At 54.4% G+C, this 23,772-nt stretch overlaps 1 protein-coding gene across 2 annotated transcripts in view; it reads left to right on the top strand.

Annotated features, from left to right (window-relative positions):
* Positions 1-2,393: 2,393 nt before the first annotated feature.
* EEF2K (eukaryotic elongation factor 2 kinase) overlaps positions 2,394-23,772 on the top strand; it is a 51,169-nt gene continuing 29,790 nt past the window's right edge. Inside the window, exons 1-3 of one of the 2 annotated variants that reach the window (XM_055136411.1) lie at positions 2,394-2,553; positions 9,319-9,504; positions 13,889-14,201. In XM_055136411.1, the coding sequence (XP_054992386.1) occupies positions 13,965-14,201 (237 nt within the window). In that variant the 5' untranslated portion in view covers positions 2,394-2,553; positions 9,319-9,504; positions 13,889-13,964. The remainder of the gene's footprint in view (positions 2,554-9,318; positions 9,505-13,888; positions 14,202-23,772) is intronic. The other variant, XM_055136410.1, reaches the window with a different exon arrangement.

Raw genomic sequence — 23,772 nt, forward strand, 5'->3', positions numbered from 1 at the left:
ATGCTTACAGCAAAGTACTCTGTGCTCAGGGATCACTCCTAGCAAGGCTCAGGTGACCGAAGGGGGTGCTGGGAATCAAACCCAGTTTTACACCACGTGTAAGGAAGTGCCTTATCTGCTGTCCTGTCTCTCCAGCCCTCAAATCAGAGAATTCTGGAGGCAATTCTGCCACAATTACACTAAGAATATTGTAATTGTATACAAAATACAAAATACTCTTATTGTAATTGTATACACTCAATACAATTACAATATCAACATGTAGCAATTATTACATGAATATCAACATGTTACAATTGGATTTTTTGTTAGGGCCAATTCTTCCCTGGTTTGGTCTCTCTGTATTGATTCCTAGTGTGGCCATGGAGGCTTTAGCTCCCCATGACTTTCCCTTCCCTGCTCCACCCCCAGACAGGGAGGCTCTCTGTTCCCTTTAGGTACCATGCCAAGATCTCTGTCCCCTTCCCAGCAGCTCTGGGATTCTCAAGGGTTAGAGGGAAGCTTATTTCACCAGAAGAAAGAAGATGTGGGTTTTACAATGCAAAAGGTGATAAGAAAGCGGAAGGGAGTTGTTGGAGTGATATGATGCAAGTAAGTGATAAGGAAGCAGAAGGGAGTCGCTAGAGCCATAGTACAGCGGGGAGGGCATTTGCCTTGAACATGGTTGTCACCGGTTCCATCCATGGCATCCCATAGGGTCCCCCAAGCACTGCCAGGAATAATTCCTCAGTGCAGAGCCAGGAGTGAGCATTGCCAGGTTGACCCCACACACACCCACAAAAATAAAGCAGGAGGGATCTGCGGCTCCTGGTATGTAGGTGACAAATGGGGTTCCAGCCTCCCTGAGCCCGTGGCCGGGGCACACCCTTCTCCCTGCAGCTGAGCTGTCACGTGTCCGTGACGGAACTGGTGCATGTAGGAGCTGATCACCCTTCTGGGCCATCTCTCTTCTGCTACCACACCCTGACGCTGTGTGGGCAGACGAGGAGCTGGGAGGCCCCCTTTGTGCAGCTTCATTGCAACATCATTCCCCAGCACACCCCACTCCCCTTCCAGGTGTATCACTCAGGATGGGAGAAAGAGGGCCAGGCCAGAGAGATCACACAGCGAGGAGTGCATTTGCCTTGCACGTGGCCGAACTGGGTTTGATCCCCGGCATCCCATAAGGTCCCTAAGCACCACCAGGAGTATTTCCAGAGTGTAGAACCAGGAGTAACCCTGAGCATCACTGGATGTGACCTAAAAAGCAAAAATATAAATAATTTTTAAAAAGAGTGCAGTGGGTAAGGCACTTGTCTTGCCTGCCGCCAACTGCTACCTGACTCCAGCACCAAATATGTGCCCACCAAAAGCTAAAAATTCGTATAGTCAAGGAGCTGGAGCGATAGCACAGCGGGTAGGGCATTTGCCTTACACACGGCCGACCTGGGTTCGATTCCCAGGATCCCATATGGTCCCCTGAGCACCGCCAGGACTAATTTCTGAGCGCAGAGCCAGAAGGAACCCCTGTGCATTGCCAGGTGTGACCCAAAATGCAAAAAAAAAAAAATAAAAATAAAAATAGTATAGCCATAAATTATACCTGTGCATAGTAGCCCCCCCCCCAAAAAAAAAAAAACACAAACTTTCCAGCCACTGGTAACTGCATATCTGCTTCCTTAGGGGTTTCCCATTTTCAGACATTTTATATAAATGTAATTATGTAATATATCATGGGTATTGTGTGTGTCCTTTCATTTGCTATAGTATTTGGGAGGGGGGACCCTGGTGATACTTAGGGAATTGGGGTTCATTCCCCACGATACTAGATCTGGTGGTGCTGGTTGGGATTTGGGACTCGCCTGGTTCGATTTGGGAATAAGCAACAGGCAAGTAGGCTGGCGAAGGCCTAGAGGGACATGAGGGCGGTAAGTACACACACAATCGCAATCGTGGAGCTTCTGCCTTGACCAGGACTTCCTCGAATGAAAGTACTTTCAAGTTGTGCATACTTACACGGAAAAACACTTTGCAGTTAGCCACGGAGACTTACACACACACAATGAGATCGGGGGAGATTTGGGAAAACCCTGGGGTGCAGGCACGCAGGCAGGCGGCAGACGGGAAGCGGGAAGGCGGGCGGGAGGAGGAGAAGGAGTTGGCGCCTCTTTCTCATATTACACCAGCATTGGTCCAGCCCGGGTCCCCGGAGCCAGTTAGGCGTCCGCCCCACGCGTTGGATCCCGTCGTGCGTTAACGTCAGCGCGGAAGCCTGAATGAAGCGCGTGGCTGCAGGCGCGCGGCCGGCCGGCAGGGGGCGGCCACGGGAGCGCCACGCCGCGGGCCCGCCCCGCCCGCGGGTTTGTGCCAACGCTCCACACCCGCGGGGACCCGAGCCCCGCGCGCCCCGCCGCGCTGCCGCCGCCCCGCGCCCCCCCCCCCCGATCGCTGCAGCTCCCCCCTCTCCAGGAGCACCTGCCGGCACGCCCCGCTCCCAGGCGCTGTCGGGGCGCCTCCCCGCGTGTGCACCCTGGAGCACCGGGCCGCGAGCCGCTGCCTCTCCGCTCGGGCCAGGTAGGTGTGGGCCGGGCGCTGGGGCTTGGAAGTGGGGCCCGAGGCCATGCTAAAGGGGGAGCAAAGTGTGCGTGCAGGGGGGCGGGAGTGAGGGCGCAGCTCGCCGCCTCCAACTCCGCGCGGCTGAACGTTTTGTTTCTGTGCAAAAATTCCCTGGCGGTGTCTCTTGGGAAAACGCTCGGTGTGCCGTGGGCTGGGAGAGGTGCCCAGTGGGCACTGGGGTCTGGGGGTGGGGGGCTCGCACGGCCTTCCTGACTCCCCCTGCGTGATGCCCCACCCCAGCCGAGTCCCCTAAGTTCCTAGAATCTCGAGTTCCGTGTGGGCGCGCCCTGGCTGCATGGTTGACTGGGGGGGTGGTGGTGGTGTTGCAGGCTCGGCTGGTCACGTACGGGGCCGGGGGGGGGGGGGCGGGGGGCCACAGGGGTAAGTTTCGACCTTACACCCCCTTGGCTGGCTGGGGTGTGGGGAATTGAGGGAGGGAGACCAGCACCCCCTTTGCAAGAGAACTCCCCCACGCCACAGGACCCCAGCTCGGCTGTTCTCTGCTAAGTCCCTGGGCGCAGCCTGCCTTGGCACCACCCAGTCCGGCCCTGGGGTAACAAAAGCCCGGTCTGTGGCCCCATGTGGTCTCACAGGGCAGAGAGACAGCACAGGGGTAGGGCACTTGCCTTGCCAGCGGCAAACCTATATTGGATCCCCCGCACCTCCCCGTAAGGTCCCAGAGCACACAGGAAGTGATTCCCTTACTGGGACTAAGCCCTAGACACAGCTGGGTGAGTCCCACAAAACACCCCACAAGAGAGAGGATGAGAAAGACGGAGTGTGAGACCCCAGAGTGATCAGAAAAAAGCTGTTAATGCCCACTGTGGGGGCAGCAGGAGAGGAAGGGCTTGGGAAGGCTTCCTGGAGGTGGTGATATTTTCGCGGAGCTGGGAAGGCTGCTAGTAAGGTTCAGACCCGGAGGAGGTGTGCCACTGCTCTCTCTCAACAGCCCCCGACGTTCTGCTGGTGTTTGTGTGTGCGTTGGACAAACACCGTAAATCCTCTTGATGACACGGCTTCCGGTGTTCGGTGACTGGCGTTGGTCTGCTCAAAGGTGGGGCCCCAAGTTCTTCTCAGGGGACTTTGGCAGGAAGTTGGGGCCTAAGGAGCACTTGAAATGCTCTTCTTCGTGTGTATGTGATCAGTTGTGTACTTTCTGTGATGTACAGTTTTCTTCTTTTTTTAGAAGTAAAATTTTTTGCCGTTGTTTTCTTGAGCCATACTTGTCGGTGCTTGGGGCTTTACTCCTTCCTCTGTGGTCAGGTGGGACCCCCATCGGGTGCCGGGGACTGAGCCCGGGTTGGCCAGGTGCAAGATAAGAGCCCGACCTGCTGTACTATCACTCTGGTCCTGTGTGTATCACTTGTACCACTTGTCATCCCGTTGATCTTCGATCTGCTCGAGTGGGCGCCAGTAACGTCTCCATCCATCCCTGTCGCGTGCTAGTGTAGCCCAATGATATCTGCTCACTCCAGGAACAGGAAGAGTCTCAAACCGTTCATTCCGTATTGGGGGCTCTTTCGGTGTCAGGCAAATGAGGCCCGTTATTGTGACCGTTTTTGGCATATCGAATACGCCACGGGGAGCTTGCCAGGCTCTGCCCTGCAGGCGGGGTACTCTCGGTAGCTTGCCGGGCTCTCCGAGAGGGATGTATGTATATGTGCGTATATGTGGCCATGTGTGTATGTGTGTGTTTTTTCATACACTTGTGTGTGTGTGTGTGTGTGTGTGTGTGTGTGGCAGGGGACTATTTTGTGGCTGAGCAGAAAGACATCACTGACTAGAGGACACGCCTTTTACTGTGCTGTGTGTGGCCCAGACAGCTGGTGCTCAGTTCTTATGCCCTTTTCTTCCCAGACTAACCCTGAACCCGGTTCCCCAGGTTATGGGCAGTGTGGTCCCTACACCTGAGTTTTGGCCCATAGAAGGTGTGGACCCTTCAAGGCTGGTCTCAAAAACCTCCCCTTTATTTCCCATTTCCCAGATGAGTAAATGGAGGGACCCCACGTGGGCAGAGCCAAGAATGGCATGAGCCTGGGCCCAGGAGCCTGTGGGCTCCCTCACCCGCTGCCTCCTGTTGGAGCAGGGGAGCAGATGAACGTCTTTGCGTTAGGCAGGTGGGTTCTGCTGAGCCAGGAACTTCGGGCTGTCCCCGTGAGCTGAGACCATTCCTAGGAGATGGTGGTGATTGTGGCAGGATGGAGCACTGTGGGCAAGGAGCGGTGGCCCAGGCTGTGTAGCAAGAAGGCCGCATGCTCAAGAGGGAGAGAGGCAGCAACGGGGAGATGAAAAAAGTAGAAAATGACAAGGGATGTAGAACATCCCTGGGTGGTAGAACATTTGCCTTGTATGTGTGAAGCCCTGGGTCCAGTCCCGAGGAGGAGGAGCAGGAGGAGGAGGAGGAGGAGGAGGAAGAGAAGAGGAGAAGAGGAGGAGGGGGAAGAGAAGGAGAAGGAGGAGGAGGAGAAGGAGAAAGAGGAGGAGGAGGAGGAGAAGGAGGAGGAGGAGGAGGAGGAGGGGGAGGAGAAGGAGAAGGAGGAGGAGGAGGAGGAGGAAAAGGAGAAGGAGGAGGGGGAGGAGAAGGAGGAGGAGGAGGAGAAGAGAAGGATAAGGAGAAGGAGGAGGAGGAGGAAAAGGAGGAGGAGGAGGGGGAAGAGAAGGAGAAGGAGGAGGAGGAGAAGGAGGAGGAGAAGGAGGAGGGGGAGGAGAAGGAGAAGGAGGAGGAGGAGGAGGGGGAGGAGAAGGAGAAGGAGGAGGAGGAGGAGGAGGAAAAGGAGAAGGAGGAGGGGGAGGAGAAGGAGGAGGAGGAGGAGAAGGAGAAGGATAAGGAGAAGGAGGAGGAGGAGGAAAAGGAGGAGGAGGAGGGGAAAGAGAAGGAGAAGGAGGAGGAGGAGAAGGAGGAGGAGAAGGAGGAGGGGGAGGAGAAGGAGAAGGAGGAGGAGGAGGAAAAGGAGGAGGAGGAGGGGGAGGAGGAGGAAAAGGAGGAGGAGGAGGGGGAGGAGAAGGAGAAGGAGGAGGAGGAGGAGGAGGAAGGAGGAGGAGGAAGGAAAGGAGGAGGGGGAGGAGGAGAAGGAGAAAGAGGAGGAGGAGGAGGAGGAGGAGAAGGAGGAGGAGGAGGAAGGAGGAGGAGGAAGGAAGTTTTTCTCTAGACCAGAACGTTCCTCAGTAGCGGCGACTCTGTTAGATCTCGCCCGGGCTGCCCAGGGAGAGGCTGCAAATCTGGTGACTCAACTGTACTGCGCATCAGCATCACCCGGACAGCTTGTCTGGGCACACCAGTGCCCTGGAGGTGCGTTAGCAGGACGGCAGCAGGACCTGAGAGTGTCTCCAAATAACAGTCCTCAGGTGAGGGAGCTACGGCTGCGGGCCCCGGCCTAGCAGGAGGAGGTGACCAGTGATGACTGAGAAAGCGCCCTGACGTCAGCCTGTGCCGCTGCAAACCCGGCTCCCCCTCTTTCGAGCTCTGGAAGCATGGAGAAGTCACTTGACCTCTCCATCACTCTTACAACCCAGGGGAGGCTTCTTGGAGGTGGTGACATTTTAGCTGCAACCTGCAGGATGATCAGAGGCGCTGGCCAGAGCAGGGAGGGCAAGGTGAGCTGTGTGTGATCCCTGACAGGTGGGCCCGGGGGAGCCCGTGGCCAGACACGGAGCAAGACTGAGAGATGATGCTAAAGGCTATTTGGGCCAGGCCCAGCTCAGCAGACAGGGGTGCGAGCCCTACGCGTGCAGGTGCCTGAGACTGGTGTCCTGTGCCCCACGGCCCCCTGCACGGCCGGCGGCCTTCGCCTGGAGTCTTCCCATGGAGTGGCCAGTATCGCCAGGAGTGGCCCCGGGGGGTCTCTCGAGCCTGGCTTGGGAACCTCCTCCCAAGTAAGGAAATTATCAAGTGAAATGCTGTGACTCTGCACAGCTCATGTTACAGGGCAGGCTGGCAGGGGCTGGCAGGGGCTGGCAGGCTGGCTGGGTGTGAGAAACGTGCTGCCAGGATGGGGCTCCCACCCTGCCGCTTTCTTCTGCCCGTATTTCTTCTGGGAAACGCTGTCCCAGGGCAAAACTAGATGCAGAAAGTGCCTGAAATGCAGAGAGCCACAGCTGTGTGCTGGCGTGGCCGTGGCCCGTGGCCGACTCTCAGCTCTCCTCTCCTCTGCTCACTCTACTCTACTCTGTTGGAAGAACCAACGTGCCAGAGGTTCGTTTTGTGTGATGAGAGGTTCAGAGAGGTTAAGTAATTCCCCCAGTGTCACTCAGCAGCTAGTGGCAGATCCAAGATTTAACCTCAGATTTGTTAATCCTGAGGGCCCCGTTGGGCCAGACTCTGGCCTTGATACTTTCGGGGGTCTTCCCATTCAAGAGCACAGCTGAGTTCTTTCTTTCTTTCTTTCTTTCTTTCTTCTTTCTTTCTTTCTTTCTTTCTTTCTTTCTTTCTTTCTTTCTTTCTTTCTTTCTTTCTTTCTTTCTTTCTTTCTTTCTTTCTTTCTTCATTTTTGCTTTTTTGGGTCACACTCGATGATGCACAGGGGTTACTCCTGGCTCTGCACTCAGGAATTAAACCCTGGCGCTGCTCAGGGGACCCTATGGGATGCTGGGAATCGAACCTGGGTCGGCCGCGTGCAAGGCAAACGCCCTCCCCGCTGTGCTATTGCTCCAGCCCCATCAGCTGAGATTTTTAATTTTTTTTTAAGTTTTGCTTGTTAGGGTTTGTTTGTTTGTTTGTTTTTGGGTTACACCTGGTAATGCTCAGGGGTTACCCCTGGCTCTGCATTCAGAAATTACTCCTGGCAATGCTCAGGAGACCATATAGAATGCCGGGGATTGAACCCAGGTCGGTCGCGTGTAAAGCAAATGCCCTACCTACTGTAATATTGCTTTGGCCCCTGTGAGGGTCTTTTTGTTTGTTTGCTTTTTGGTTTGGGGGGGCCACACCCAGCAATGCTCGGGGATTACTCCTCACTCTGCTCTCAGGAGTCACTTCTGGTGCTGTTCGCATTGGGCCGTGTGCAATGCCAGGAATCCAACCTACGTCAGCTTCTTGCAAGGCAAACGCCCTACCCACTGCACTATCTCTCTGGCCCGCAGCTGAGTTCTTGAGTGACCACAAGTTCGGTTCCTGTGTTCTGGGGGCCATGCCCGGTGGTGCTCAGGATTCACTCCCAGCTGTGTACTTAGGGATCCCTCCTACTGGGACCAGTGTGTGTGTGTGTGTGGGGGGGGGGAACCACATGTGGTGCCAGGAATTGAACCTGGGTTGACTCAGCAAACGCCCTCCCCACTGTGCTGTCTCTCTGCCTCCCTCCCTCAAAGTCTTATAAAAATGACAGCTCAGTACCCCCCCCCCCCCCCACTGCGCCCTGGCTTCCTGCCGTGCCCCTAAGAGGAGCAGAAACCCCCCTCTTTCCTCCGGGGCTGGTGCCTTTGTTCAGAGAGTCTGTGCCAGGCATTGCGCCCTGCACTGCAAGTTGGCGAGGACCAAGACAGGGTCCCTTTTGTTCCCGATCCTCACGTGGCCTGGCTCCCCCAGAGGCGGCATAAACAGAGCTTCCCTGGAGACAGGAGACGTGCCGTCGCCCCGTGAGCCCCGCCAGGGGTCCAGAATGTCCCAGGTGCGGGAGGGGGTGTTCAGCCAAGGACTCCAAAGGAGAAATTCAAACCCTCCCCACCATTTTGTCCCTCGAAATGGTCATTCTAGCAGTTGTGGTTTTGCACTGTGAGATGCATTCCTGCCCCCCGCCCCCCGCCAGTGTTTGAAACCATGAAACAGCTTTCCCCCCCCATAAACCGTTTTCTCCAAACAAGACACAGAGAACTGTGGAGACACTTTTTTTTTTTTTTTTTTGCTTTTTGTGTCACACCCAGTGATGCACAGGGGTTACTCCTGGCTCATTCAGGAATTACTCCCTGGCGGTGCTCAGGGGACCATATGGGATGCAGGGAATTGAACCCAGGTCGGCCTCATGCAAGGCAAACGCCCTACCCGCTGTGCTATCGCTCCAGCCCTAGAGACACTTTTACGAGGCTTCGTGGACTTAAGAAAGTTGACTTATCTCTTTGGGTCCAGCCGTGCTCAGGGCTCACAAGCAGTAAACGAGCTAATTCCTCTTTCTCTCTGTGGTATGCATTGTTGGTTTATGGGTGGGTTTTTTTTTATGGTTTTTTTTGTTTTGCATTTATTTGTGCAGTGCCCGACATCAGATCCAGGTCCTGACATATATATGCAAGGCGTGTCCTCCTCAGCCTTGAGATGGGTTTGGTTGGAGTTTGGTTTTTGCCTTTCTGGCCACATGTGATGCTGTTCCAAGCTTAGTGCTTTCAGGGACCACTCCTGGTGGTGCTCCGGTGACTGTCTGGAGTGCCAGGATCAAACCAGGTCAGCCACATACATGCAAGGCAAGCGCCCTGCCCGCTGTTCTACCTCTCCAGCCCATGGGTGACATTTCCTTTATCCACGCTGGTGTTGAATGTTTATTTTTTGAGGGCCACAGGCAGCATCGCTCAGGATACTCCTGGCTCTACTCTCAGGGATCAGTGTGGTGGGCCGGGGGGACCAGATGGGGTGCCGTCTGCCAGGCAAGTGCTCTCCCCCCCACTGTACTATTGCTCTGGCCGTTTTCCACTCTTGCATGAAGGACACTTAGGCTGCTTCTGTACCTTCTCTGCTATGACTAATGCTACAGTGAACGCGGGACAACAGATGTCTGTTGTTTTTTTCTCCCTTGTTCGAAGGACACCAAGCACTCAAACTACAGCCAGAGACAGACTTGAGTTCAAGGAGGCGGACGATGCTCTCCCTTTCCCTCTCCCCTTCCCCCTCTCCTCTGCACCTCTGTGGCTTCAGCACCTATTTGCACATACATTTGACAGGAAAGGATCGATGGTCTCTCCCAGCTGCTCACGTTGACGCCCCTGGCTGTAAGTGACACTCCCCAAAGTAGGAGCTGCGATGCTTCTAAGGAAGCAGGTGGTATATTCTTTTTCTCTTTGGGATTATTTCGGAGGGGTCACACCCGACAGTGCTTAGGACTCTTCACTTCAAGATCACTCCTGGCAGTTCTCAGGGAACCATACGGGGTGCTGGGGGGTCCAAGGGGTGCTGGGGGGTCCAACGGGTCAGACACACTCTAGTCACTGTCCTAGGGCTCTGGTCATGTTCTTTCTCTGGGGATTTCAGAGGGGCGGGGAATGAGGCCCCTTACTTACTGCCATCGGGCCTGACTGGTAGTAGCCAGGGCCGGTGATTGAGTAGATCTGGTCACGAGACACTCCCTTAGCGGTGGACGCCCAACCCTAAGCACTAGTCCCGAGAGTGCAGAAGAGGCACATATGGAAGTAGGTGGGTTTTGCCATGATGGCGAACACCAGCGTGTGCCTTGGCTGCACGGCCAGTTGGCTCAGTAGTGCTGAATGGGGGAGAGGGGGTTGGGTCCACGCCCACTGGGGCTGGGTGCTGCTACTGGCTTCTGTGCTCAGGGGACCGTGCAGTATTTGGGATCGGATCCAGATTAGCCTCATGCAAGGCAAAGGTGATTGAGCCCTGTGTGACCTCTCCAGCCTCTATTATTATTATTATTATTATTATTACTACTACTCTTTTTGGGGGGCTGGAGTGACAGCACAGGGGTAGGGCGTTCACCTTTCATGCGGCCGACCCATGTTTGATTCCTCCGCCCCTCTCGGAGAGCCCGGCAAGCTACCGAGAGTATCTCGCCCGCACGGCAGAGCCTGGCAAGCTACCCATGGCGTATTCAATATGCCAAAAACAGTAACAACAAGTCTCATGATGGAGACAGTGACAGTGACTCTTTTGGGGGCTGGAACGATAGCACAGCGGTAGGGCGTTTGCCTTGCATGTGGCCAACCTGGGTTCGATTCCTCCACCTCTCTCAGAGAGCCCGGCAAGCTACCAAGCATGTCTCACCCGCACAGCAGAGCCTGGCAAGCTACCTGTGGCATATTCAGTATGCCCAAAACAGTAACAACAAGTCTCATGATGGAGACGTTACTGGTGCCTGCTTGAACAACTCGATGAGCAATGGGATGACAGTGACAGTGACAGGGACTCTTTTTGGGTCACATCTAGTCACATCAGGGATCACTCCTGGCTCCACACTCAGTGACGCTCAGGGTACCATATGGGATGCCAGGGATTGAACCCAGGGTTGGCCATGTGCAAGGCAAATGCCCTACCCACTGTACTATCACTCCGGCCCCTTCCAGCCCGGTTCTTGTCCCTTCCGAGCAGGCAGGCAGCTCCTGGGAAGACCCACGAGTCACGTGGCTTAACCCACAGCAGCCCCGGCCCACTGCAGCCGTGGTTTCTCACTCTAGGGAGTGCCACGGGGGCCTTTGGTGCTCTGTCCGGGGCGAGAGCGGTCTGTGGCCAGGCCTGAAATAGCCTGTTCCCTGAGGAGGCTGCGGAGCCCGGCTTGGCGGCTAGCCCGAGGTCCAGGTCACCCGCTGTCTGGGACCCAAGGCCCAATCCTCTTTATTTTTAAAGCGGCGGTGATACACGTAGCTATTCCGCCCTGGGGCCGGCCTGGTGCGCGCACACGCGGGTTCCTGGGCATGTGCGGTGGCTTTGCTTCCCAGATGGCAGCCACGAAGCAAGCGGAGGCTGGGGCGACAAATCCCACAGGTAGTGGGCGACACCAGAGCGGGGCCTTGCAGCTGGGCTCACGTCGGCTGGGACTCCCGCAGCTTCAGAGGCCTCTGCCCAGAGATATTTGCCTGTACGTGCCTGGGGCCTGGAGGGGAAGCGGAGGGAGGCCAGGGGGAAGCTTCTAGAGAGTGCTGGTGTCTTGGGAGCAGAGAGAGGCCCCGTTGGCAGATTCCCAGGACACCAGATGCCAACCTGGAGTGGGGACAGGCACCCAGGGACAGAGATTCCCAGGATGTGGGTGCGGGGACAGGCGTCCTGCAGCCGAGTCCCGAGCCACGGAGGGCTCCTTCGCTCCCCGCAGTAACCCAGCCCTTCCCAGGCGCCCAGACGTCCTGAGCAACGGTGGGAGCAATGAGCAAGCTCTGCCTCAGCGTGGCACACACCCTCGGTGGTCCCCCGAGCCCTCCAGGAGTAAGTGAGTGCGGATCCCCTGATCACCCCGATCATCTGCACATCCCCTGTGTGCAGAACCAGGAGTAAGCCCTGAGCACCCAGGGAGTGCCATGCCCCCTCTGCCACCCGCCACCCCCACCCTCCAAAAAAAAAAAAACCCTCTGTGGTTCTGTTATTTGGAGAGACCATCTGTCAGGGGACAGCCAGCAGGCACGGCCACGGCTGCCTTCAGAGCAAACATATGACCAGAAAAGCCACGAACTAGATCCTGCTCACCTGGTTCCGGACACGGATCAGTGCCCGCCACTCACGGGGCACTGCGCCAGCCAGAGTTCCAGCTCTGCGGCTCCTCTGCTTCCTCGGGATGAGAAGTGTGGGTCTGTGGTGGCAGGTGGTGTCCCAGTTCCCCCGTGAACTAGCTGTGCCACGCTGTCCAGGCCGCTCGTCCTCCGAGTGCCCCTCACTGTAAAATAGGGGAGCAGGGGAGACGAAGGTCAAGGCTGCAAACAGCGTCGCCAGGGTTTGTGCCCTGGGTGAGCCAGCTTTTGAGTTCAGTGTCACCACCACTGAGCCACACGGCCTGGGGGGTTGCAGGCGGAAGCTGTGGCCTGGCTCTTTCTCGGCACCAGCCTGGCCCTCTGGGGCTTGTGGCCTGTCTGGGTGTGCGGGCAGCATTGGTCGCCAGGCCACGCCCCCCCATGAGTGGCAGCATTGGTCGCCAGGCCACGCCCCCCCCCCCCCCCCCCCCCCCCGTGAGCGGCGCTTGTGAGTGGCTGAGATCCAAGAGCTGTGGCCCCCCGGGGCGTGGGCCTGGGACTTGAGCAGGTGATCAGGTGATTTACACACTGCGCCCAGGCCGGCAGCTGTGTCCAGCTCAGAGGGCCGGCAACTGAGCCAGCTGTTTGTTGAGCCCCACTGGTGATTTCCAAACTGAGCTGGGAGTTCAGCTCGGACACTGCATTAAGAGGCTAGAATAGGGGCTGGAGCGATAGCACAGCAGGTAGGGCGTTTGCCTTGCACGCGGTCGACCCGGGTTTGATTCCCAGCATCCCACATGGTCCCCTGAGCACTGCCAGGAGTGATTCCTGAGTGCATGAGCCAGGAGTAATCCCTGTGCATCGCCGGGTGTGACCCAAAAAGAAAAAAAAAAGAGGCAAGAATAGAAAGAAAGAGAAACACAGCAAAGCCCATTGTGCAAAGGAAGGCTGAGTAGATTTCTGAAGTGGTTCTTTTTTTTTGGGGGGGGGGTCGGGAGCACACCTGGTGGTGCTCAGGGGGTCCTCTGTGGTTTTGGGCATTGAACCAGGGCCAGCCACGTGCAAAGCAAGTACCGCAACCCCTGTACTCTCTCTCCAGCTCAGAAGTTTGGACTTCTGTAAGGTTGTGGAGAGAGTGCTCGTACAGTGGTTAGGGTGTTTGCCTTGCATGAAGCTGACCCACGTTCAGTCCCCGGCATTTCATATGACCCCAGTGCAGTGTCAGGAGTAGTTCCTGAGTTCAGAGCCAGGAGTAACCCCTGAGCGTTGCTGGGTGTGACCCAAAAGCAAAAAAAAGGGAAAAAAATGATTGTGGAGAGAAATCACCAGAAGATCTCAAACAAGACGATGATTTCATCTCACTTATGTTTAGAAAAGATCATTCTAATGATTCCAGGACTGTTTGCTTAATTTTCCTGTATTTGTTTGGGGGCCACACCCGGCAATGCTTCGGAGTTACTCCTGGCTCTCTACTCAGGGATTGTCCGGGTGGTCTCTCCATAGGAGATGCCAGGGATTGAGCCTGCCTCCGCTGTGTGCCAGTCAAGGTCCCCACACGCTACTATCTCCCCAGCCCTGAGAAGTGTTTACTTTTAGCAAATCCTGAGTTCGTTCAACCTGCTGCAGCTTAGCAGAAGATCACGTGCCTTGCCGGAAGGAAATCCAGGGTCCAATAATCCCTGGCACTGCAGAAATAATAAGTAAATAAATGGAAAATAAACTGTTTGTCCAGGCAGGTTGCTGGGTGCCACCGGGGCACACCTGTTGGTGTTCAGGGGGAGGGTGTTCAGGGGGGTCCTCTGTGGTTCTTGGCACTAAACCAGGGCCAGCCATGTGCAAGTACCATAACCCCAGTACTCTCTCTCCTGCTCTCAAGGTAGTGGCAGTTTTCACTGCGGGTGCCAGCTCGTATGCATGCACAGTTGGGGTGAAGTGCCCAGTGAACCGTCCCTCCTGGGCCCAGCACCTTTCTCCTCTTCCTTTGCAGGCCCCTCCCCGCTGCATCTGCCCAGTAACTCTGGCTGGACCACGCAGCCCTTGGGTAACACGGAGCCCCGGAGATCATGGCCGAGGAAGACCTCATCTTCCACTTGGAGGGAGTCGACGGCGGCCGGACCGGCCACAACGGGGAAACTGATGCAGACAGTGATGACGAGGAAGGTTTCTTTATCTGCCCCATCACCGAGGACCCCAGGGCTCACCCGAATGCTAATGCCAAGGCTGATCTCTACTGCAGCAGCCGAGTGAAAAGTGAGCCCTATGGCTCCCTCGGGTCCCCTGCCAGTTCCTTCCACTTTAAGGTAAGTGGCCGCCTGCTGCCCCTGCTCACCCGTCCTGGCTCATGGGCAGCTGTGCTTCTGAACCCTGCGCAGTGCTCGGGATTCTGGTGGTTGGTTTATTTGGGTTTGGGGGTCACACTTGGTGGTACTCAAGGGCTTCTCCTGGTAGTGCTCAGGGAACCATACAGTGTCAGGGATCAAGCCTGGGTCTCCTGCATCCAAAGCCTGTGATCTATCCAAAGCCTGTGATCTAGACGCTCTCTCTCTCTCTCTCTCTCTCTCCCCCCCCTCCCTCTCTCTCTCCCTCTCTCTCTCTCCCCCTCCTTCCTCTGGATTATGGATCTGAGCCTGTTAAACTGAAGGTCTTGTTGGTTTAAAACAAATTCCATTCTGTTTTTGTGTTTTTTGGTCTTGGGGGCTTAGGGGGTCATACCTAGTGGTGCCCAGGGCTTACTCCTGGCTCTGCACTCAGGGATCACTCCCGGTGGTGCTCAGGGAGGGGCCATATGGGATGCCGGGTATGGAATCCATGTCAGCCCGACCCACGGTACTATCACTCTGGCCCCAGATGTTTTTATTTCTCCTCCAGTGTGGGTGCATGTGCCCTGGGACATGCTGTAAAATATCCTTGGTGTGAGTTGGGTGTCCTGCCTCTGAATTGAGGGAAAGGCCCCTCATTTTGCGAGGGTTGTGTGTTTCACACCGTGGAAAAGCTGGTGTACAGGAATGAGGAAAGAGGTGAAGGTTATTGGACTTTGATATAATAACTTAGGGGGAATTAACAATACCCAATGATATTTAAATAAGGGTCGGGGCTGGAGAGGTAGCACAGCGACGCTTGCCTTGCACGCAGCCCATCTGGGTTCGATCCCCAGCATCCCAGATGGTTCCTGGAGCACTGACAGGAGTGGTTTTTTTTTTTTTTTTTTTTTTTGCTTTTTGGGTCACACCCGGCGATGCACAGGGGTTACTCCTGGTTTTACACTCAGGAATCACCCTTGGCGGTGCTCAGGAGATAATATGGGATGCTGGGAATCGAACCCGGGTCGGCCGAGTGCAAGGCAAACGCCCTACCCGCTGTGCTATCACTCCAGCCCCCCAGGAGTGGTTCTTGACTGCAGAGTCAGGAGTAAGCCCTGACCTCCGCCAGATGTGCTCCAAAACCGAACCAAACCAAGAGGAAAAAAAAAAAAGGTAAACAAAAAAAATCCCGCTGCAGGATTTGAGATTGCAGTCATTCCCAACTCACCCGCATGGGAGTGGTGGTGATCCTGGTTCTTGGGTCCTACGTAAGATTGTAGCAGGCAGCTCTTGAAGCAGATTTGTGGTTCCCCCCTGCAGTTTGGTGGTGGTTGTGGGGGGGTCCTGAGGGCCCAGGGTGCAGCAGACCCCTTCCCTGTCCCTGGAAATCAGCTCCCAGAGGCACCCAGACTGCTCAACTGCTTATTTGAGTTCAGGAGATCAGAAAGGCTGTGGGGTGGAGGTGTGTGTGTGTGGCGGGGGTGGGGGGGTGGGAGTGGATAATGACCCAGGGGTCCTGTCGCACGTGTGAGGGACTCTGAGTGCCAGAGTGGGCAGGAGGGATCAGAAACCAGCTCCCCCGGGGCCACGGGGAGCTGTGAACTTATCAGGGCCATGGTGTGTGTTTCTAGAAGCGCTGCCTGGTTTCCCAGGAGAGATCTAGGGGCTGGTTGGCAGGAGCCCAGCCTGTCTCAGCCCCCAGTCCCCAGTCCCACTGGGCCTGCTCTTTGTCTCGCTCTGACCTTTGTCTGCATAGCAGAGTCCCACAAACCCCGCTGTCCCCGCCTCACGCTGGTGCCTCTGCAGAGCAGATTTTGCCCTCACCATCCCACTTCCGGGAGGAGAGAATCTGCTGGTCCAGCCTGGGTCCTACATCCTCTGTCTCCAACCCATGATGGGGGAGCGGGGGTGGGGGGGTCCCAGGAGATTGGGTCTGGGGCTCACAACCCCCAAGGCAGAATGGGGTGAGTTCTTTACAGGGAGCAGAGAGGGCCTAAGTGATAATCCTGTGGGTAGGGCGTTTGCCTTGCACGCGGCCGACTGGCCTGTATCCCATGTGGTCCCCCGGGGAATGATCCCTGGGCGCAGAGCCAGGAGTAAGGCCTGAGCATCACCAAGTGTGGCCCAAAAAAAGCAGATGAATGAATGAATGAATGAATGAACGGAGCCCAGAGTGGCCAGAGAGAGAGTGCAATGCATAAGGCATTTGCCTGGCATTCTCTCAGCCTGGGCTCGATCCCCGGAACCCCAGAAGCTCCCCTGAAGCCCATCAGGAGCGACCCTGAAGCTAGGGTTGAACCCTGAGCATGAGTGCGTGTAACCCCAAAACAAGATGAACACAGACGAAGGGAGGGAGGCCTGTCTGCGGCTGTGACTGGGCTGGAGGTTCCCGAGGGCCCCAGTGACCTGCTTGTCACTCACCCTGTGCCGACACCATTGCTGGACACTCAGTACTGGGCCTGGAACCACGAAGGGACGGGTGGATGCTGGCGTGCCCCCGCCGTGAGTATCTCAAGGGCCAAACACACTGTCTCCCAGGCTCTTTGACAGTCACTGTCACTGTCACTGTCATCCCCTTGTTCATCGATTTGCTGGAGCAGGCACCAGTAATGTCTCCATGGTGAGACTTGTTATCACTGTTTTTGGCATATGGAATATGCCACGGGGAGCTTGCCAGGCTCTGCCGTGTGGTGAGACTTGTTATCACTGTTTTTGGCATATGGAATATGCCACGGGGAGCTTGCCAGGCTCTGCCGTGTGGGCGGGATACTCTAGGTAGCTTGCCAGGCTCTCCGAAAGGGACAGAAAATCGAACCCGGGTCGTCTGCGTGCAAGGCAAATGCCCTACCTGCTGTGCTATCACTCCAGCCCCCTTTTTTTTTTTTTTTTTTTTTTTTTTTTTTTTTTTTTTTGCTTTTTGGGTCACACCCAGCGATGCTCAGGGGTTACTCCTGGCTTTGCACTCAGGAACTACTCCTGGCGGTGCTTGGGGGACCATATGGGATGCCGGGGATCGAACCCGGGTCGGCCGCGTGCAAGGCAAACGCCCTACCCGCTGTGCTATCGCTCCGGCCCCACTCCAGCCCCCTTTGACAGTGGTTATTAAAATAAAAAATATTGCCTCCTGAATAACTGTTCCTGCTCCAGAGATTCACCCCCAGATGAATTTCCAACAGAGGGGTGCCCTTGGCATCTGGGGAGAGAGAAATCTTTGGTCTTTAAATTGTTTTTTTTTTTTTGAGGGTGGAGTAGGTTTTGGGGGTCACACCTGGTCGTGCTCAGAGCTAACTACTAATTCCGTGCTCAGGGATCACTCCTGGCAGGCTCAGGGAAACCCTGTGGGATGCTGGGGATTAAACCTGGGTTGGCCACATGCAAGGCAAGCACCTCCCCCCGCCTCCTCGTTCTACTATCGCTCCAGACCCTGGGCGCTTTCTCTTGTAGGAAGGTCAGGATGAGACCTACTAGATGCCACAGTTCCCCTCACTGATCACGACAACCCAAAGTGCTTCCTCCCTAGACTTACAAAGGCCTGGCAAGAGGGTTCCGCTGTCACTCGAACCAGTACAGAAACACCTGTGCACGTGCTCAAACGGACATAGTCAGAGATGTGCCTTGCATCTTTGCTGAGAATGGGAAGGAGGGGGTCAGAAATGACCCCGATGCCCATCACGGGACCCCTATTCCAGTGGACGACCACGGTGCCCAGAGGGTGCTGTAACCACACGAAAGCTGTGATGACAGTTCTGTGATTCGGTTTGGAAACAGTGTTGAGATGTGTATACGCGCATATGCCTACATGTGAGCACAACTGATACAAATTAATGAAAAGTCCCCGGGCACTATGCTGGTCCATACTAGTCACCTTTTTTAGGGGGGTGGGGCGTAGGGCAGAGGTTGAGCCATTCCCAGTGGTGCTCAGGGGCTATTCCTGACTGCGCTCAGGAGTACTGACCCCTGGCAGCATCCACAGGCCCTCCAGACCAGAGTCGGTAATATGCAAGGCAAGTGTCTTAACCTTGTACTATCTCTTCCACCCCCACCAACTTCCTTTTTTTGGGGTGGGGACCACATCCAGCAGTGCTCAGGGCTTACTCCTGGCTCTGTATTCAGTGATCATTCCTGTGGGCTCAGAGGACAATATGGGTGCCAGAGATTGAAACTGAGTTGACCTCATGCAAAACAAGGCAACCTACTCACAGTACTATCTCTCCAGTTCTCCTCCTCCTCCTCCTTTTCTTCCTCCTCCTCCTCCTTTTCTTCCTCCTCCTCCTCCTTCTTCCTCCTTTTTGGGTCACACTGGCAATGCTCAGGGTTTACACCTGTCTCTGCACTCAGGGATGACTCCTAGAGGTGCTCAGAGGACCATATGGGATACTGGAGATCAAACCCAACACAGCCATGTTACAAGGCAAATGCCCTCCCCCTCTGGACTATTGCTCTGTGCCCCCCCTTCTTTGAAAACAAATATTTTTTATTGAGCCATCATGAATCACCAAGTTAGTGGCCATTGCATTCCAGGCACACAATGTCCCCACCCCAATCCCTTCACTAGTGTCTGCCTTCCTTCTATGCTTACGTGCTGGTTTGCATTTATACATTGTCAAGTAAGAAAAATGCTGAGCTTGAGCGACAGTACCATGGGCAGGGCACTTGCCTTGCACACAGCTGGCATCCTGAGCACCACCAGAAGTAATTACGAGTACAGAGCCAGGAGTGACCCCTGAGCATGGCCGGTTGTGACGCCCAAACAATAAATAAATAAAACAAATATTTTTTAGAAAGGAAAGAAAAGAAAAACGCTGAGCTGTACTGTGATTCCAGTGTATATTTCATTTAAGAAAATGCACATCTGTTAAATATTTGCATGGCAAATGCTAGCCAAGGAATTTGCACCCAACAAACAGCTCAGGTTTAAAACTTAACTCTTCTCTGGAGGAGAGGGCGGCCCCCCGGGGGCTCCGGATGACGTCTGTAATACATGACATCAAACATTTGGAACTGTTACAAGGACATCTGTTGGGGTCGTGTGCAGAAAGAGATGGGTCTAGATAATCAAGCAAGGGTCCTGGCAGCCTCCCTCCCATGCAACCAGCCAATCAACACCCAGCCCTTCTTTCGAACCCTTCCTTCCCCTCCGCCCAGGGCAGTTCTGGCAGGGTGTATGTTCTCATGCAGAATCTCTTAGGTCCGTGCACTGAGGATTCTCCCAAAGCCGGGTGTGTCCCCCAAATCAAAAATCTTTCCTGGAGGTAGAGCATGGAATGTGTGGTCTTCATGAGCCCCTCTGGGCCCTTCACCCCGCACCCCTGGCTCCTGGAATAACTTTTGCTCTCGCCTCCAGCTGAGGTGTCTGGGGATGCTAAGATGCCCCGTGGACTGGTTAGGGACAGTGTGACTTTGTGTCATCCTCTCAGGCAGCAGGCTGTGTCTTCCAAGGGAGACGCCGCTTTCCAAACTTGACCCTTCCTGGCTCTGCGCAAACCTTAAGTGTTGGGTTGTCTTGTTTGTGTCTTTATTATTGATTATGTTTTTTATTGAGCCATCAAGGTGATTGAACCAAAACATCCTCTTGCCTTCTAGCAAGCAACAAACCCGTTGGGGCTGGGGGTGTCTGGGGAACGTGGATTCCTCGCTGTCAGGTTCGAGGACAGTGACGGTGGACTCTGTTTCCCCGGGTGATGGTGGAGTTGGCAGGCCGCCCTCTCCGTAGGCTCTCAGGTCACCTGGGAGTGATAGCACAGCAGGTAGTGCGTTAGCTTTGCACATAGCTGACCTGGGTTTGATACCCAACACCCTGTATGGTCCCCAAGCCCCACCAGGAATAAGCCCTGAACACAGAGCCAGGAGTAAGCTCTGAGCACCTCTGGGTGTGGCCCTAAAAACCAAAAAGGAAAATAAAAATAAAGAAGAAGGCTGGAGCAATAGCACAGAGGGTAGGGCATTTGCCTTGCACATGGCCGACCTGGGTTCGATCCCCAGCATCCCATAGGGTCTCCCCCCTGAGCACTGCCTGGAGTAATTTCTGAGTGCATGAGCCAGGAGTAACCCCTGTGCATCGCCGGGTGTGACCCAAAAAGCAAAAAAAAAGGAAGAAGAAGAAGAAAAGAAATATCAGGTCAGTAACCAGAAGTTATTTATAGAGATTATCACAACGTGGGAAAGTCCTCCTGCGGCCGCTGGATTTAAATAGCACAGTGTAGAGAACTCTGCAGCACACGTAGCCCACGGCTCAAGGAAGCCAGTGAGCACGCCCCTGGGAGTGTCCTGCACCGGCGGCAGTGAGCACGCCTTCGATTCCTCTGCCGTTTCTGCATCTTTACAAGGAGCCTCTGTGGCGTCTCTGTGTGCTACTTTTGGGAGAGGGGTTCAGGCCACACCCAGCAGAGCTGGGTCACTCCAGGGTCACTCCACGCCAGGCTCAAGGGACCTTAACGGATCCTGGGGGCGGGCCTGGGTCTGCCAAGTGCAAGACAAACAACTTCTCCGCCGTACTCTCTCTCCGGCCCGTGTGTTACATTTTAAAAATAAAGTGGCCCAGGACTGGAGCAATAGCACAGCGGGTAGGGCATTTGCCTTGCATGCAGCCAACCCGGGTTTGATTCCGAGCATCCCATAGGGTCCCCTGAGCACCGCCAGGAGTCATTCCTGAGTGCAAAGCCAGGAGTAACCCCTGTGCATCGCCAGGAGTGACCCCAAAAGAAAAAAAATAAAGTGGTACATCTTTAAAAAAAATATTATTTAGGGGCTGGAGAGATAGGACAGCAGGTAGGATGTTTGCCTTGCCTGGCGCCATCTCAGGTTTGATCCCCGGATGGCCCCTGAGCTCTGCCAGGAGAGATCCCTGAGCACAGAGCCAGGAGTAAGCTCTGAGCACAGCTGAGTATAACCCCCCCCAATACATTTTAATTATCTTTTTTAATTAAATCACCATGAGATAAAATTAGAAGGCTGTCCATGATTGGGTGTCAGTCATACAATGTTCTAGCATCCATCCCTTGACCAGTATACATTTCCCCACACCAATGTCCAGTATCCCCAATTTCCTTCTTTCCACCTCCCACCCCTAGTCTGCCTCTACAACAGACACTTTCCCCCCCCCCCCCCCGCCCCTGCCCTCTTTTCTTTTGATCATTATGGTTTTCGGTACAGGTCCAAATAAATGTTTTCATAAAATTAAAATCACCTTAAAACTTGTTTTCCTGACCGGGATGTCACTCAGTGGTCAATAAAGCACATGTCTTACATGTACGAGAGCTGGCTTTAGTCTTCAGCACTGCAAAACCACACAGACTTGTTTTTCTGGATTGGGACTATCTTAGGGATCACTCAACATCAGCACCTGTAAGTTATCTTTTTTCTTCTCTTTGGGGGGAGGCACAGTGCTCAGGGCTGAACACGAGGCTCCCATAGGCAAAGCACATGCTCCAGTCCCGTGAGCCAGTTCTTCAGCCCTTTCATTTCAACCCCTTTTCAAGGAAAACGTTTTTATTTTCTGATTATAAGTAGTGTTGTACTAAATCTCCTCTATGTAGAGCTGAGCAGACTTTCAAAATATAAGTTTATGGGGCCTTTGTATTGTTCTGGGGCCACACCTGCCAGTGCTCAAGGGTTATTCCTGGCTCTGCACTTAATGAATTTCTCCTGCTGGGCTCGAGGGACCATATGGGATGCTGGGATTGGAACCCTGGTCGGCTAATGGAAGGTAACCACCCTGTACTATCACTCCAGATCCATGAAATATATGTTTTGGGTACAGGGAGTGAGGCACTTGCCTTGCATGCAGCTGACCTTAGTTTGTTCCCCAGAAACACATACGATCCCTCAAGCACTGCCAGGAGTGACCCCTGAGCACAGAGTCAGGAATAAGCACTTGAACACTGCCAGGTGTGGCTCCAAACCAACAACATCTCCCCACCCCCCCTCAAAAAAAATAAACAACATGTTTTAGTAAGTGAAATAAAGGTCAGAAGGAAAAAGTCAAATACCAGATGATCACGTTTGTCGTGGAGTATAAGGAAGCAGAAGTTGTATGTCCCTTGTGGCTCAGAGCCAAGGTTAGATCTCCAGCAGAGAGAGGCAAGAAGGGGAGAGGGGGGAGCAGGGGTGTCTGTGGGGGGGCAGATTTCCATGGAAACAAACCCTGTGGTATTTCCAACAGAACTGAGACCTGAGACTACCAAGTGGTGGGAAGGTGGGAGCAGGCAGGAGAAGGGACCTTGGGCAGTGGGTGTGGCATAGGAGCACTTTAGCATAGAGCAATAGTTTTTGGGGGATTTTTTTTTTTTTTTGCTTTTTGGGTCACACCTGGCGATGCACAGGGGTTACTCCTGGCTCTGCACTCAGGAATTACCCCTGGCGGTGCTCAGGGGACCATATGGGATGCTGGGATTTGAACCCGGGTTGGCCGCGTGCAAGGCAAACGCCCTACCCGCTGTGCTATCTCTCCAGCCCCATTTTGGGGGATTTTTTTTGTTTTGGTTTTTAAGTCACACCCAGCTGGACTCAGGGCTTACTCCTGGCTCTACACTTGGGGGTCAATCCTGGAGGTGCTCAGGGGACCATGTGGGATGCCAGGGATTGAAACCAAGTAGGCTATGTGTAAGGCAAGTGCCCTATCCACCAAATCTCTTTGATGGGACTCTCTCCAGTCCCATCAAAGAGATTTCTTTAGGAGTTCTAGTTTGTTCTTTATATATACATATACACTACATATATACATACACACATATATACATGTATATAAAATGACAGCTTGTATTGATTATAGGCATAATGTTCTTTGCAGAAAGAAAAAGCAGATCTCATGTACTATTCATTCATGGGTGTTTCTACTTTCTTTTTTTTTTTTTTTTTTTTTTGCTTTTTGGGTCACACCCATTGATGCTCAGGGGTTACTCCTGGCTCTGTGCTCAGGAATTACTCCTGGCAGTGCTTGGGGGACCGTATGGGATGCTGGGGATTGAACCCGGGTCGGCCGCGTGCAAGGCAAATGTCCTACCCGCTGTGCTATCGTTCTGGCCCATGTTTCTAACTTTCTTGCATTTCACTGTCAGCCTAGATCCAAATAAACTGGGGACTTTTTTATTTTGGGATTTTGGGCCACACCTGGCAGTGCACAGAGACCACTCCTGGTGGGGTTCAGGGGACCCTTTGGGGTGTCAGGGATCGAATTCAGGTTAGCCACCTGCAAGGCCAGTGCTATCTGTGCCAGTACCCACAGTACTATCTCTCAGATCCCAACTTATTTTTTTTAATAACTTCTGAGTTATTAAAAAAAAAGAAAGTTGGGAGCCCCTGAACCCCACCAGGAGAGGCCTCTGTGCACAGGGCCAACCCAGGTTCGATTCCTCCATCCTCTCGGAGAGCCCGGCAAGCTACCGAGAGTATCCTTCCCACATGGCAGAGCCTGGCAAACTCCCCGTGGCGCATTCAATATGCTAAAAACAGTAACAAGTCTCACAGTGGAGACGTTACTGGTGCCCGCGTGAGAAAATCGATGAACAGTGGGACAACAGTGCTACAGTGATTTAATAACAGGATCCTGCTCTTTTGCTCTGCAGCCACCGAT

This window comes from Sorex araneus, chromosome 4, assembly GCF_027595985.1.
Source record: "Sorex araneus isolate mSorAra2 chromosome 4, mSorAra2.pri, whole genome shotgun sequence".
NCBI classification, from domain to species: Eukaryota; Metazoa; Chordata; class Mammalia; order Eulipotyphla; family Soricidae; genus Sorex; species Sorex araneus.